A 16,188-nucleotide genomic window follows, 5' to 3' on the forward strand; every position below is an offset into this window, starting at 1 on the left:
TGGGCACTGGACCAAAGGCGCCATTGTCACTGGAGCGCAACATTAGGGGGGGGGGGTGTGTGTCGATACCGCTTTCGTCACACTAATTCGTTTTAGTGTGAATCTGCCTGGTACTTATGAATGAATGTTTTCAAAGTAAACCCGTTTCATCAATAAGAAAAAAGTCGGACGCATATGTCCCTTTCCCTTTGGACGATAAAACTATACAGGTGCTGTATCAAGTATAACTCACGAAAATCTTGTTAATTTTTGTCAACTTTTCAACTTTTTGGCATCCCTGTTTTCAATAAAAAAAAATCAAGGTACGTACTATCACTTAAATATAATAACTCCCTATGCCCACCCCCCTCGGGATACCAACTTGATAGGATACCGTCTCTGCTTTAAATAAAAAAAAATAATTAACTGATTGGCACCCCTGCTTTAAAAAAAAATCGAGGTATTATCATTTAAATATGATAGCTCACCCCCCCCCCCTCTGGATACCACCTTGCTAGGATGCCGTCTCTGCTTTAAATTAAAAAAATATTAACTTTTTGGCATCCCTGCTTTCAATAAAAAAATTCGAGATATTATCATTTATATGTAATACCTTCCCCCCCCCCCCTCTGGATACCACCTTGATAGGATACCTTTTCAGATTTAAATTAGAAAATTAATTTACGTAATAATTAACTAGGTGACTGACTATATGGTTCAAACAAACACACGAAATAACTTTACACAGCTTAGTGTTACTTTAAAAAAAAAATTGAGGGTATGAGTAAAGGGGTACAATGAAAACAACAAAAATTTCAAAATTATTCAGATATACCTCAAATAATTGGAAAACAGAGTCATAGATTCGCCGTGGCATTCAATAAGATCCAAAGAATTTAATTAAAAGTGAGCACACACAAAAGCCAAATTAGGCCAGTAGCCTATGAAAAATTGCAAAATACCCAAGACAATGAACGAGTCCCAATGAGGGGCCCTGGGTCTATCAAAATATTTCAATGGTTTCCCAGGGAATTTGATATCATTTTCTTCTGTCTCCACTTTAAATTACGAAAATAATTATCTTTTTGGCATCCCTGCTTTCAATAAAAAAAATGAGGTATTATCATTTTAAAATGATAGCCCCTACCCCCCCCCCCCCTATAGACAATAATTTACAATTTATTTATGAATCATATTTTAGGGGTAACTTCAGTTTCAATCTTTAATGCCCCAACCTTCTACATAGCTTATTCTATAGCTAAATTTTGTCTCAATTGAAGGTTGTTTTTTTTTTTGGGGGGGGGGGGGGTTGTAAAAATGTTTCAGAAAGAAGATTGTATTTTCTATCAGGTGTTCAACAATTGAGTATTAGACATTTAAAAAAATCTTATCTAAAAACAGCAAAAGAAAAACTAATTCTGCAAACTTACAAGTCAGCTGTAGAAACAATCTGTCAGCTATCAATTTCAAAATCCAACTGAAGGCTGAAGCTGTATACTAATGAATGCGTTCTATAATTCTATTCAACTTGAAAATAAAATTCTTGACTGTGAATGATGTAAGAAATAGCGATTGGAAAACTGCATTCGAAATGATTTACACTCATTTCATAAAGATAATACTTTTTTTTGTCAACATGTGAAGAACTGTGTATATTGCAATATTTGCAATTGCATATTGCATATGTCTGGTTTTTATGCAAAGTACGAGTAAGAAAGAGATGAAAATTAACGAGCAATAGAGTAATGAAGAATTATGGTATGCAAAGTAATATTTGGCAGGGAAACTCACTGGTGATAAATCGCTAGGGGTGGCACCGTGATTGCGTGATTTTCGGAGATTCGGGAACCAAATTTTGTTTCGGGGTGACGCGTACATTTTCGGGGAAATACCCAAAAATTAGGGGATTGTGAAAGCCATGCTTGATTTCTACTCAGGAAAATCGAAACACTAAACCACATGAGAAAGAAAAGCTCCGACTTTACGCAATAAAGAATTGCCGCAAAATTAATTTAAAGTCAACCGAACGCCGCCGCCTTTGCTGGTGGTAGCGTGCCTGCGGCGCGCTGGCAGCGTTACGACACTTCGGCGGCGTTCGACGGGGCCTCTTGTCGGTGGCGTTGGTTCGATCCGCCGGCGCGGCGCCGGGGTCTAATACTAGTACTATTAAGACTAAGGATATGAAGCTGAATGTTTAAGAGAATATTGAGGGAAGCTTGAACTAAAACCACACTTTATGCATGCAGGTTGTCAAAAGGGCGTTTTACATGAATGGCTTATGGTATTAAGTTGGAACTTTTAGGAAATGCTTTGGGGGAACATCAGTTGTCCGAAAGGTAATATGTACACGCTACTACTTCTTCTATTGCAACTAATACTAAGACTATTAAGGTGACAATTTTAGGAAATATTGAGGGGGGGAACACAATATGGACATACAGGTTATCAAAAGGGCGTATCGGTAATATCATGGCAACGGCTTATTTTATTAAGTTGAAACTTCCAGGGCTTGATTAGGGGGATGTTCAACTGACCTTTTGGTCAGTTGAGCATTGTTGCATTCATGCAACTTGTGCATACTAATACTGCTACTACTGTTAGTATTGCTACTAATATTACTACTATTACTACTTGTAATATTTCTACTTCTACTACTGTAAATACTGCTACAACTAAGCCTAAGGGTTTGAAGGTCAAAATTTCAGAGAATATTGAGGGGGAAGTTGAACTGAATCAAAACACACTGTGCGCATGCAGGTTGTCAAAAGGCCGTATTAGCATCATATTAGAAACGGCTTGGAGTATAAAGTCAAAACTTGTTAGGCTTGTTGCAGGGGATGTTGAAATAACCAAAAGGCAGTACTTGCATGCTTCAACTACTACTTCTACTACTGCTACTATTATTACTACTTCTTTTACTAATATTTCTACCAAATCTAAGGGTATTAAGGTGAAAATTTCAGGGGATTTTGAGACACTGTTGAACTAAATCACGACACACTATGTGCTTACAGGTTGTCAAAAGGACGTATCAGCAATGTCCCAGGAACTGTTTACTGAAATAAGTTGAATCTTTCAGCGTATGTTTAGGGGGATGTTGAAAAAAACAAAAGGTGCTATACTGCTACTACTATTACTACTACAACAACTATTGCTACTACTGAAGCTATGGATGTCAAGGCGAAACTTTCAGGGAATGTTGAACTAAAACAAACACTATAAGCATACAGATTGTAAGAAGGATGTACCAGCAATATTTTAGGAACGGCTTGGATTATTAAGTTGAAACTTACAGGGTGTGTTGAGGCGGACTTTGAGCTAGCCAAAAGGCACTATGTGCTTACTATTCCTACTTCTGTGATTACTACAACTAGTGAGACTAATGGTATTTAGGTGGAGCTTACAAGGAATGTTTAGGGGGAGTTTCAAATAAATCAAAACAAACTATATACATCTAGGTCATCAAAAGGGCATACAAGCAGTATCTTAGGAATGGCTTAGAGTGTTAAGCTAACTTTCAGATGACTTTAGAGTACTAAAATGACTTCCATGAATCTTTCAGGGCGTGTTGAGAGGGCTATTGAATTAACAAAAAGGCACTTTATGCATACTACTATTACTATTAGTGCTGCTGCTACTATTACTATGACTACTAATTCTGAGGCTAAGGGTACGAAGATGGAACTTCGAGGGAATGTTTAGGGGGATGTTGAACGAAATTAAAACGTACCCTGTGCATGAGGTTATCACATTGTCGTATAAGAAATATCCCGGAAATGATCAAGGGCATTAATTTGAAAACTTTCAAGGCATGTTAAGGGGGATGGTGAACTAGGCAAAATGCAAAATGTGCATACTACTACTACTATGACTGGTGCTATTATTCCTACTACTACTAGTACTACTGAAGCTAAAAGTATGAAGGTGAAACTTTCAGGGAATGTTGAAGAGGATAATCTACTAAATTTAAACACACTTTGTGGATGCAGGCTATTAAAAGGGCGTAACAACTATTTTTAGTTGAGTATTACTAGAGTATTATACCAGAGTATTAAGTTGGAACTTTCAGTGCATGTGGAGGGGTATTTTGAAGCAACCAAAAGGTACTATAAGCTTACTACAACAACTACTGCTAATACTACTGCTAAGATTAAGGGTATTAAGGAGAAATTTTCAGGAAATGTTGAGGGGTGTGTTGAATTAAATTGAAACACGCTGTGTGTATTCAGGCTGTCAAATGGCTATATCAGCAGTATCTCAAGAACGGCTTAGAGTATTAGGTTGAAACTTTCATGGCATGTTTATTGTTGAGTGGTTTGTTGAACTAATAAAAATGTAATATGTATGTACTAGTAGTAGTAGTAGCATTACTACCACCTACTGCTATGGCTAATGTTAAGGGTATTACTAAAATTTTCAGAGAACGTTGAGGGCGATGTTGAACTGCATCGAAACACACTATGTACAATTGGGTTATCAAAGGGGTGTATTAGTAATATTCCAGCAACGGCTTAGGGTATTGAACTGGAACTCCAAGGGCTGGGGCGTCCCAGGGAGGGGGGGTGGGGCGCACCACCCCTAACTTTTATCTGGACTCAGTAAAATTCTCGCCGAAGGTGAAAATTCGGTAGAAATTTTGCAAAATCTGCAGAAATTTTGCGAAACTTGATTTCTGAAGAAAATTCGGCATAAATCAGGTAGCGATTCGGTAAAACTTACGAAGATCCCCCCCCCCCCAAGGAAATGAGGCTCGGGATGCTCTTGCTAAGGGCTACCACTATTACAACCACTTTTGCTACTATTACTGCTACTAGTGGACTAACTCAAGATTGCTTAAGTGCATCTAGGTTGTCAAGATATCCAGGTGAGATATCATGGGAATAAAATATGGTATAAAATAGAAACTTTCACGGAAAGTGTATGTTACTTTAAAACTAAATCAAAAGGCACTATGTCTTTGCTGGTTGTCAATGAGATGTTTCTGCAATATCTCAAGAACAATTGAGAGAATTAAGTTGAAACTTTCCGGGTTACTACTATTGCTACTTCTACTCTTATTACTGGAATAAATAAAAAGAGTGTAAACGCATCCAGGTTGTCAAAATAGCATGGATACAATTTTTAAGAAGGGTATTAAGTTTTATTTTTCAGGGAAACTTGAGGATGTGTAAAACTAATCCAAAGAATAATGTGTTTGTCCAGATTTTCAAAAGGGCGTATATTATTGAAAAATTTTGTCCCCATATAAATAGTAAGCCAAAATATGCATTCTTATAGAGAAGAAAAAACCATAAATATTTAAAATATCCTATCTTTTACCAATGAAAAAGACCCTGTCAATCAATAACGAATAGAAATAAATTAAAAAGAAACTTTTTCCACAAAAGAAGTTTTTTAGAGAAAAGTAAAGAGCTACATTAAACCAAAAAATTGGCAGAGATAAAGTGGTTTTTTTTCGATATTATGAGAAACACAATCATTTAGCTCGAAATAAGGATTGTTTTCAGTAAAGGGCAATTATGTTCTGGTCTTTAGAAGGCATGGGGGGTGTCAGTCTTACTCATTTTAGTTTCTGCTGGTTTTGAGTTTGACTCGGTTATTTATTGTAATTTCTGTTCTCTTGGGGTTTCATTTATTTATTGATTTTGATTTTTTGGGGGAATTGTTTGACTTTATCCCTGCTCATTTTTGGTTCAATGTAGCTTAAATCCCTCCCCCCAAAGAAAAGAAAAACTAGATGCACTAAATGCTGCTTTTTTGTGGAAGAAAATTTCTATTCACCTAAAAAAATCTTTGAAGAACAAGGGACCAGCTGATATTGTCTCCTTTTAGTTAGCATGTAAAGAGATTTACATATATTTATTTTAGCTTTTTGACGTAGCATCGTCTTCGCCTACGCAAAACCCATAATCCAAGGAAGTGGTTACTTGAAATAGCCCTAAAATTTAAATTTAAAACGTTTTAAGGGACTTTATATCTTTCTAAATTGGAATTTCACAACTGATTCTTGAGCCTCCTCCATGTTGTCTTGTTGATTTCAAATTTGGCGAGCAAACTCAAGTCAGATGAAGAGGTATTATAAAGTTGTTTGACTGTTCTCGTAAAACGACTTGAATGATATAAATCATTTGTGTGCTGCAAATGAAAAAATTATCATTTTTCAATCACTGGTTCAATAACGATTGTATGGAAGTGAGACCAAGCTTTTGTTTTTCAGAGAAAAGGAATTTTATTAGCCTACTACTTTGTTTTCGTGGCAACCCTCGAGACTTAAGTATGCTAACAATTAGAAAGGTTAACAAAAAGGGTTCGTTTAGTTTATCTTGATTATTGCTATGTACACTTTTGTATTGGAAATGTAGTCCTGGCTACGGATAAATCCAGGGCACTTGTCCCAGACTTAGCATGTCTTCATTTTATCACATTTTTGCCTTCGAAAACGAGGGACTTTCTATTTCTTTTGATCGTTTGCTTTGTATGTATGGCTTCAACGAAATGGTGAGTGGTATGGCTTTTAGAATTTAGGTTTGTACTTACGTGTTATAGCGACCACACCAAAGAAGTGAAGTTAGGTAAATCCTAATGAAATATACCAAAATATGAAGAAAATATAATGCCTTAGTAACAAAATTATGGAAACTACAAAAGAGAATTATGGAAAGCAGGCGGCCCAGAACGCAAGTATATGAAATACATAACCTAACCAACTCTATACGTATATTAAATATTTAATTAATATATACTTGTATAGTAGTTTATCTAACTGAGACTGATCTAATTATCTCCGAATACAGACAGAGAAACCGGTATTGCTCAGACCAAACTTGAGTGGGGCCAATATAACACGTAAGTACCTTTAGGTTTATGCTAAACATTACCCTCTTTTCTTTTTATTTTCCCTCGTTAAGTATCAACAATGAAAAGCATTGCGCAATTTACTTTGATCTTCGAATGAGCTAATCTTGATCAGTGTAAAAGGAAAAACAACTTTTAGTGGGGTGTAGACTTCTTCTATTCAGGGAATGTTGGGGGCTAATGATATTACTTAAAAGCATTACAAGGTTTTTCTTCTTTGAAAGATATCGGAGACTAAAACGATATTTTGACTAAAACGTATTTGGAAAGTCTGATGCTCTAAGCGTTCGAATTTTAAAATCAACCAGCTTTAAAAGCTATAAACTCGATATGTGTGAGTTAAGCACAATAAAACTGGTTCAGTGCAAATTTCCAAGTATTCAAAACTCGATTTGTAGTTCTTAAAATCTCAAGACCGCACGGTTACCCTTCAGGAGTCGACGGGAGTAACTTGTCGAAATTATAAATGGACACCATCTGTGTGATTTTAGCACAGTTTATATAATTAGTAGTAGGATCTTTCCCTATCTCACCCATTATAAAAACCCGGACCGAGGTGCGAGTGCTCCAGAGAACGTAGAAACATAAGCGACATTAGATCTTTTCACGGGTAGACAAGTCAGATCTCTCTTGAACGCGAAACTTGGCTTCAACGTTGGAACACTAATTTTGAAGAAACTAATTTTAACTTAATTTATTCCAATACATACATGAAAATCGGTAATTAGTAGTGCACTGTTATTATTAGATGTTTTTAGGAATTAAAAATAGGTTTCGAAGTCTCAAGTTGGTTTCAAAGGCATTTTGAGAAAGTTTCTGCAAAAATACGTGTTCCAGGGTAATTGGACCGCTAATGGCAGATCAAATGAGAGGAGCTGTTTGTACGCGGCAATATATATATATATATATATATATATATATATATATATATATATATATATATATATATATATATATATATATACTACGAAGACTTTACGAAAAAGAAAGTTTTTTTTAAAGTTAAGTAAAGCCAATATTAAACTTAAGATCAATAGAAATAGAAGCCTACAATAACTCAAACTCAAAAGGACCAGAAATTATTATTAAAGAATAAAAAAGAAAGGAGAATAATTGGTATGGCTGTAACACTGCATATAAATTTATATAAATGTATATATAGTGGGCTGTAATAATGCAAAAGGTAAATATAACATTGGTTTAAGAATGGAAAGAAAGACAAAGAATGAATTTACAACGATAATCAAGTTAAAAATAAGTTTTATGTGAACAATGCCATAAAGCGATAACATTTGATTATTATATTTGGTGCTTCGCATTGATATTTCACTTTTAAAAGTTTTATCAATTTTTTCTCAAAGGGAAATTACGTGGTGGGCATGAATGTAGACTTGCAGCTAAATTAAATATAGTCACTTCCACTTTTCACATATGTTTATTGATAGTATTTTGATTTTTATTGTCTGTAGTACTCAGGAGCTCATTAAGGAGATAATCAAACTCAAGTTTTAAAAAATCTTGCCCCTTGGTTCAAAAAAAAGATAATCAAATATTTAAACTAATAAAACTAAAATAATTATTTGCTAGTTTATTTTCCTTGATTGGTACGTCTCTCGATATTGTAGCAACTTTTACCACAGCAACCAATAATTAGAACTCAAGTCCTAAAATTGTTCTCAATCAGGAACCCTTGTCGTTATCTAAATTCACAAAGTGCAATGATTTTCAAACAGAGGTTTTTACTGTTTAAAGTTCAGGAAAGGTCTGCCCATTTCATACGAAAACATTGATTTAAAACGAAACTAGTCTTATCTAGAAAATAAATATCGTAGAAAATAAATATCACGACGTGAAAAAAAAATGATAAACCATCCAGTGGCGGATCCAGAGGGGAGAGGGGTGCCCCCCTATCGTAGTCTAATGTGGTGTAATTTACCTAACTAACGAAATTTTGCATTAATTAAACTTGCTCCTAACGTAAGTTTATCGGATCAACCTATTTTGGGCCCCCCCCTAAAAAAGTCCTGATCTGCCCCTAAGACCATCACATCAATTCCGCCAGTTATTAGAAGAAAAAAATTTCCTAATTTTCATAAATTTTATCAACCCCCCGCCCCCCTTGTCTTAAAAATGCTACATAGGCAAATCAGTTAAGTCCACTGTATATAAATAATAGATTGTCATAATTTGTTTATATACTAAGTCATACCTGTGAGATGGGACAGTTGCAAACCACTTGGCCGGCTCACCAAGTTTTTTTCTGCTTTCGCAATTACGAATAATGCACTTTCTAACCATTTCTCATTCATTGACGCGTACACACTAATCCATAAGTGCACAAATAAGTGGGGGGGAGCTTTTTGTTCGCACCGAGAATGAAGAGCCAGAAATGTCCTGCGGTAAACTTACTGCTAATTATATAAACTGTGGATTTTAGACACCTGAAAGCTTAAATAAAAATGAAAATGTTTTTGTGCAACCTTTATTTTTTACAAGATGAAGCATTCTGCATTTCTTTTCGGTATAAGCATCCACAAATACGTGATATTTAATCAAAGTTGGTATTTGAAATTACAGTCTTGTCATCCAATTTCACGCTAGAGAGGATGTGTACCACCTAAACATAGCGCTATTATCTTCTTCATAATGTTAGTACAGTCAATCTTAAGGTTTAACCTCAAATAAATTGTAATAGTTTTGATTTTGGTACCATTCGAACTGGGAAAAAAATTTTCATCTTGAACTGGAAAAAAAAAATCAGTTAATCTGCTGTTGGTACAGCCTCGCTGAATTAGTGTAGTTATTGTGACCAGCTGCTGCGAGGAAAGGGAGCATTTCGGAAATTGTTTGCAAATGAAGTTTCCAAACAACAATGTTCAAGGTGCCAGAAAAGAATTGACCTACCTAAAACAGTTATTGCAGTTTAACTTTTGAAAGGATCAATCAACCAAATTAAGAATTCTTCCTTGAGACATGAAGGCTAGATACCACTCTTACTAATTTTTGTAGAATTTTTTACCAAATGGTGTCTGAGTAATTGAGAGTCTCGGGTTCAACCCCGACCTCAACTTTGTAAAACCGGGTTTCCCGTGCGTTAGAAGCTGATCGCTTTAGAATATGAATAGCACCAATCTCTTCAGATGCTTTTAACAGCTTCACAAAAGGCACTCTTACTAATTTTTGTAGAATTTTTTACCAAATGGTGTCTGAGTAATTGAGTCTCGGGTTCAACCCCGACCTCAGTTATGCAAAACCGGGTTTCACGCGCATTAGAAGCTGATCGCTTTAGAGTGTGAATAACGCCAATCTCTTCAGATGCTTTTAACAACTTCACAGGACACTCTTGTCATACCCGTAAGCATAATTATAAAGTTGTGGTTATCCCCCGTACATCTCAATCATTCTAGTAGAGAAGCAGTATTTATTGACAATAAGATGTATCCTTACTTTTGATGGCTCATAGTAAAACATACCCATCATCTCCTTTCACTATTTAGCTATGCTCCGATTTCAGCTTATAAAAACCTGCCTTGGATCTTGAATGTAGCTAAAATGTTAACTAGAACCCAAAATTGATGAGCAAGCGTTACACGTTTTTTCAAACTCGAATGCCGGCAAAATGAGTCAACTTGTTCTTGCGCATCGCCACATCTATTGGATAATTTCTTACCAAGAGCGTTGAAGAACATTGCAGATGTGGGACAATTTCGAGATGTGTGCAAAACCATTTATTTGATTGGGTGTGTGGTGGGGAGGACAGAATATGCAAGATACCAGGACACGGCTCTTTCCTACCATTTTGGCATAGGAAATTAAATTTTCTCTGCGTGGATCCTACTTCGTGTAATATTCAACGCATATTAATGCACGCTTTATCGCGCGCACGTGTGTGTGTGTGGGGGGGGGGCAAACGACTCATAGATGGTCAAAACCTAGAACTGAGTTCATATTCGTGATATATGTACAAGATGTTCCTATCGCTGACTTTTTAAAAGTGCAAGCTATTTTTTTAAGTCATTACTTTAGAAGAAAAGACAAAAACCTTCAATTTCGCCTCGACCGATTTTGGCCGATTTTTAATATGTTGTAGACAATTTTTTCCGGTTCGAATGATACCAAAATCAAAGCTATTACAATTTGTCTGAGGTAACCCCTGAAATTAATTTAGATTGACTGTACTTTGTATACAAATACTGAAATGAATATCTTTTCATCTACAGAGTTTTTCTATGAAGTATTGGGAAAAGTTAAGTAAAAACAAATTTGTTTTTGAGGCATTGTTATAATACCTGAAAAGTTTTCAAAATTACATCCCTTGACTGTCTGTACACTTACCAATACACTTACCAGGCTTTTCTATGCCTCTAAGACTGCCGCGAAGGTGGATTCTGGAACGGTTTCAACGGTGCGCGGGCAAGCTTCATTAAAGGGACTTAGGGTTCCATAATGGTGTCCTTTGAGATAGAATCTTGCTCTTGGGAATAGAAAATAACTTGACGGTGCCAAGTTGGAACTTTAAAGGATTTGGAAAATTGTATTTATCATTATTTACTCTGTGACCTCGGATCAAGTGTGGCTTTTTTTATTATTGTAATGCGATATAGAATTTTTACCAATGGCTGACCTCATCCAGTTGGTTCTTCTTTTCGGCCCTGTTACTCCTGCCAGGTAAAAATTATCCTTATCTGTCTGCCACTTTTGTAAAGAGTTGTTGTGAACCACTCAATTGGATCTGCTCATTTGAACCCCTTTTGAGGCTTATTATGGTGCCTTGCACCATTTGGAGCTTTTCCGGTTTGTTTTGAGGTTGTTTTAAAACATACATGCTTTGTCTCCTTCGAATACGTTGTTTAAAAGTTCGGGGGCTTTAACCCGTGATGCCAAGTCTTCGTAAGCTGACACTTGCCTCTGCTTTTAGTCAACCTTCAAGACCCTTGGGACAAATATTTCCCGCATCTCCAAATTTCCAGCGATAAGGCTGTGCACTTTCCCATTATAAATGACAACTTTATCTGCAATCATGTGTATGCTTAATCACGGTCTGAATGCAGCACTTCACGCAATCACACTTGACACTTCTTCTTGTGCTTTTTGTTGGGCCAAACGAATGCCTCATCCGACATCCAGAAGAATTAATGAGTCCCATCAGCCGCGATCTTGTACCAGTTCTTCAGAAAACCGGAGCCACCATCTCTCCTATCTTCCGCCAAACTTCCGCTAGTTGTGTCAGGGAATTTCCTGACAGTTACCCATTATTTCTTCAATTGGCCTCCTGGTTGCCTATGCCAATCTTGCAAAGCAGCAGCTAGAAGCACTTGCTTGATGACCGGGTCAGTGGATTTTCTCAATACATTGCCAAGACAACGCAGCCTTCTCTGTGTGAAAATTCTTGCAGTGGGCTCGGTGTCACAGGAGCAGTGCCGCGCATCAACACTTGTGACTCTGTAGAAGTTCCTCCCTTTCAGGGTTTTTCGTAGACAGCGTGTTAAATATCTCCATATTATGAAGATGAAACGTCTTCAATGCCTTAGAGTTTACTCCATAGAAGATAGCAGATCTAACATCCGCTTTATAAACAGAAATTTTAGTCCTTGTGCTAATCTCCTGCTGGCTCCATTGGTGGCAGCGCAGCTGTAAAAAGAGGGCTTGAGCTTTGTTGATTCTGTTCTGTATGTCACAGTCACAGCGTCCACTTCAAAACTATACATTTTGAAAAACTTGATTCTTGAATTTCTAGCAAACCATGCCTAAGCTTTTCATACTCGATTTCCCTTCTACAACACGAAATTGGTGGTGCAGCACTCTTCCAATGTTTTGCTGCATTTTGTGCTTGTGTCGAGTCATTTTCTACTGGTCCGGTAAAAACACATTCTAGCCAGAACATACATTAGGAGAAGACCGGTGCTTTGCGTATTTTTGAAGATCACATCGCCAATCACCGAGCATGATTATGGGCGCGCTTTCAGGTATAGTTGCTGGGAGAAAAATTGTTCCCGGTCTTTTTTGTAAAAACCCTGTAGTGCTGGATCTCTTATTTGATACTATTTTAATTGAATGAATACAAGTGTACATGTCATTGCCCAGGCCATACCTAGAGGGGGGAGGAGGGTTTGAACCCCCCCCCCTCCGAAATGTTTTTCTGACTCGAAAAACGTAACAAAAATGGATATAAACAAATTTTGCATGTTTTTTTCTGTGTAACCCCCCCCCCCCCCCGAATTGTTTTTAGCAAAACCTCCTCCGAAAAAATCCTGGATACGGCCTTGGTCATTACCATTCTATTCCAGTTGTCTTAATCGCAAATCTTTGAAAATTTTAACGTGTCTTTGAAAATATCAATACAAGAAGAGCGGATCTCCACCTTCCTATCATTTGTTGCTGCACCGAGTTCTTACTTACTAATTGAAGTTGGTCGTAAGTCGTTGGTCGTATTAGTAAGTCGTTCTTACTAATGGAAGTTGGGCATATTTTGCTTACATTAGAGATTTACTTCCATTACGTGTTTTTTCCTATTCTTTGAATTCGCACCTTCACCCCTTAGCCTCCCCCCTCCAACATTTACTTCCTTTGGAAAATATATATTCTTCATAATTGGTTTAACATTTTCATTCATGTTATTCGTCCCATGCAAAATTTAAATATTTATATAATTCTGTTGAACCATCTTTTGAATGATCTTGAATCAAAAAAGCTAATATTACCTTCCAAAGGTAGTTCACTATATAGAATCATTTCCAAATTAAGTATTCTCCCAATAGTAACCTTTTAAAAGTGCTTTTTTGTTGAAAAATGATTTGTATAAAAACATTTTTATAAAAAATAGAAGACGCAGTTTGTTTTTATTTCGCAGTCTATCCCCTTTTGAATAGATATCGTTAGTCTTGGAAGCCTTTCAAGTCTTCTCATCTCTTTTTTTGGAACTGTGGAACGCAGCAGCAAACGAAAACTTTTTCTGTAAAATTCCTACCTTGGCCAGTTCTTAGGATTTCCTTTTCGATCCTCGTTTATCATAACCTATAGAGATTAAATAATGTATGAACTTTGTGAAAGTAACCGCGATTGGTAAGTTTCGTCGAAATGTCTTAGTAGAGTACTCACTTGATCAAAGTGTGAAACCAGATATTAGGGTAGCAGATTAACGTGATTACGGATGCGACATCAGGCATGTACGCTGGAATATTCGTGAAAGTACATTTGTAGTAGCTGTTTAATCTGAGTGTTTACTAACGTGTAGCCAAGGGAGCTAATATCGCTCAAAAATAGGCTTTGATATCGGAGTCGAGAGTACAACTAAGAACGTGTAAAAGTTTAGAGTCGGCAAAATACGAATCAATTCTTACTCTGATAACTATGTTATAATGTGTATCTATGTTATGGTATGTTTTTTCGGTGGGTGGTGGGGGGGGGGGGGGTCGTCCACTGAAGTGGATAGTATCTTCTACATGGTGCATTACAAATCTTCTCCTCATAGGGATCCATAATAAGCTTTACTATATAAAGAAAGAACCCAAATATGTTACTTTCCTTATTCCTAGTACTCATTCAAGTTTGTAGTTAGCTTTTTTTCTAGAAAGACAAGAGGGGAGTAATAAAATTTGGAGTACTATTAAGTGCGTTAACGGAGTGTTTCACCAAATGTGGTATTCAGTTCTTCGAAAACAGACCTCAAAGTTGGACTCGAGAGTATAATTTTGCTCAATTGTAAGGCGAAATCGTCAAAAATAAGCTATTAATTTGATAACTTTTCAAATATGCTTAATAAATACTTTGGGGTTGTTAATTCGACACATAATCCGTCATAAAAGGTCTGGGTTATTCTTGTAGCAAAGAAATACCAGTCTAGGTGAAATATTCTAGTGCTGAAAAGTTTTAGTAAAAAGCCAAAGCCTGCATATGGTGTCTAAAATTCGGCACCGAATTGAAAATCAAAAGATTTGGAGATGAAGTCGGAAATGTTAACATTCTAGGCAGCAGAGTTGCCATTTATAATTTGACAATTCTAAAAGCTGGTCAAAATAACAAATAAACGGGTGCACTAATCGGATATTATAAATAAATGGGAAATTAATCTTCTTATAGATTCACGAATCATAAAAAATAGATATATGTGTTATTTTCTGGGTTGACTAACCGCTTTTATTTTCGTTTCTCTTCGATGATTTATGTAAAATGAACAATTGTCTTTTTTTCAGTTTTTTTCTTTGTCTTGTCATTTTTCTATTCGTTTACTTCTTATTTTCTTTGGTTTGAAATTTAATGGGGAGGGCCAAGAGGGAGCTAGAAGCTAAGAGGTATTATGACTCTTGAGCCGTTAGCGATCGATAGTTTATTATTAGTTTTCACTATTATTCTATTATCATTGTAATTACGTTAGTTTGATTTACTGAACTTATTGAATTTCTGTGGTTTGTTAAATCATAGTGCTCAACATGACACAGACGTATCTATACCTGAACTTTCTCCAGTCAAACAGAAAGTTGGACCTAACGTTGCTGTCGAAAATGACATGATATCCCTTAGTAGACCTTTTAACTATTTTGAACGAAACGGCCTTTTCTAAATTTCGATCAGTTCTGAGGGGAGGGCGTCTAAAAAGGGCAAGAAGTTCGCTGACCTCTGATCACTCCAATTTCCCCCTCTACATACTCTGAAAGTTTCGAATTAATGATTCGATAATTTAGGCTGCTTAAGTTTGAGCTTGATTTAACTGATATCTAATATTTTCTTATTTTCGACATGAATCGTAAACAGCACCTTTGAACCTGGGTGATAGAAATAGTGCCTGAAAAATAATAAAAAATTTTTGGGCCCAGATTTCTTGCTAGCATAAATGTTTAATAGTGTTTTTTCATATAATCCAAAAATGACCATTCATTAGTTTTCCCTTGTCAGGTGGTATCGCAACCCCTATCATTACATATGTTTGTGATCCAGTAACAGATACATCGTAATGATTAAAATGCATTAAGAAAAATTAAGCAAAAAGAAGAAGAGAAAAAATCATTTATAATAAAGTTGAAGGTATTTTTGCAACAGAAAATAAGTTTCTTTTATAAGAAACTTATAGCAATATAATATCCACGAGATTCAATTCATTTTTTTTAAGTTTGAATTTTATTCTTGAGTACGTCCAAAGCCAAGTTTTTTCCTGTTATTTTTACACATACATTTTCTTGAATATTGGCGATGGCTTAGCAGACGTCTTTGCCAAAATATCTGCTTTGTTTTCTTTTTTTTGGAATTTTTTAGCTTCTTTTTTGGGAATTTTGGGAACTTTTTTTTTGGGGGGGGGGGAGGGGGAAGGAAAGTAGAAGCCTTACAGGGAGAAGGACGGACGGACATAGCAGGTGTTCT

At 36.2% G+C, this 16,188-nt stretch overlaps 1 protein-coding gene across 4 annotated transcripts in view; it reads left to right on the forward strand.

Moving 5' to 3' along the window:
• AMPdeam (AMP deaminase) overlaps nt 1–16,188 on the forward strand; it is a 124,172-nt gene that overhangs the window by 52,545 nt on the left and 55,439 nt on the right. Inside the window, exon 1 of one of the 4 annotated variants that reach the window (XM_089092479.1) lies at nt 13,832–13,896. The exons of the other annotated variants lie outside the window; for them this stretch is intronic. Within the exon in view, the coding sequence (XP_088948605.1) occupies nt 13,865–13,896 (32 nt within the window). The 5' untranslated portion in view covers nt 13,832–13,864. Of the gene's footprint in view, nt 1–13,831; nt 13,897–16,188 lie in introns of those variants that run through there. 4 annotated transcript variants of the gene reach the window in all.

The sequence above is a fragment of the Artemia sp. Qi Xiang Cuo genome, chromosome 7, assembly GCF_049724085.1.
Source record: "Artemia sp. Qi Xiang Cuo chromosome 7, ASM4972408v1, whole genome shotgun sequence".
Lineage (NCBI taxonomy): Eukaryota > Metazoa > Arthropoda > Branchiopoda > Anostraca > Artemiidae > Artemia > Artemia sp. Qi Xiang Cuo.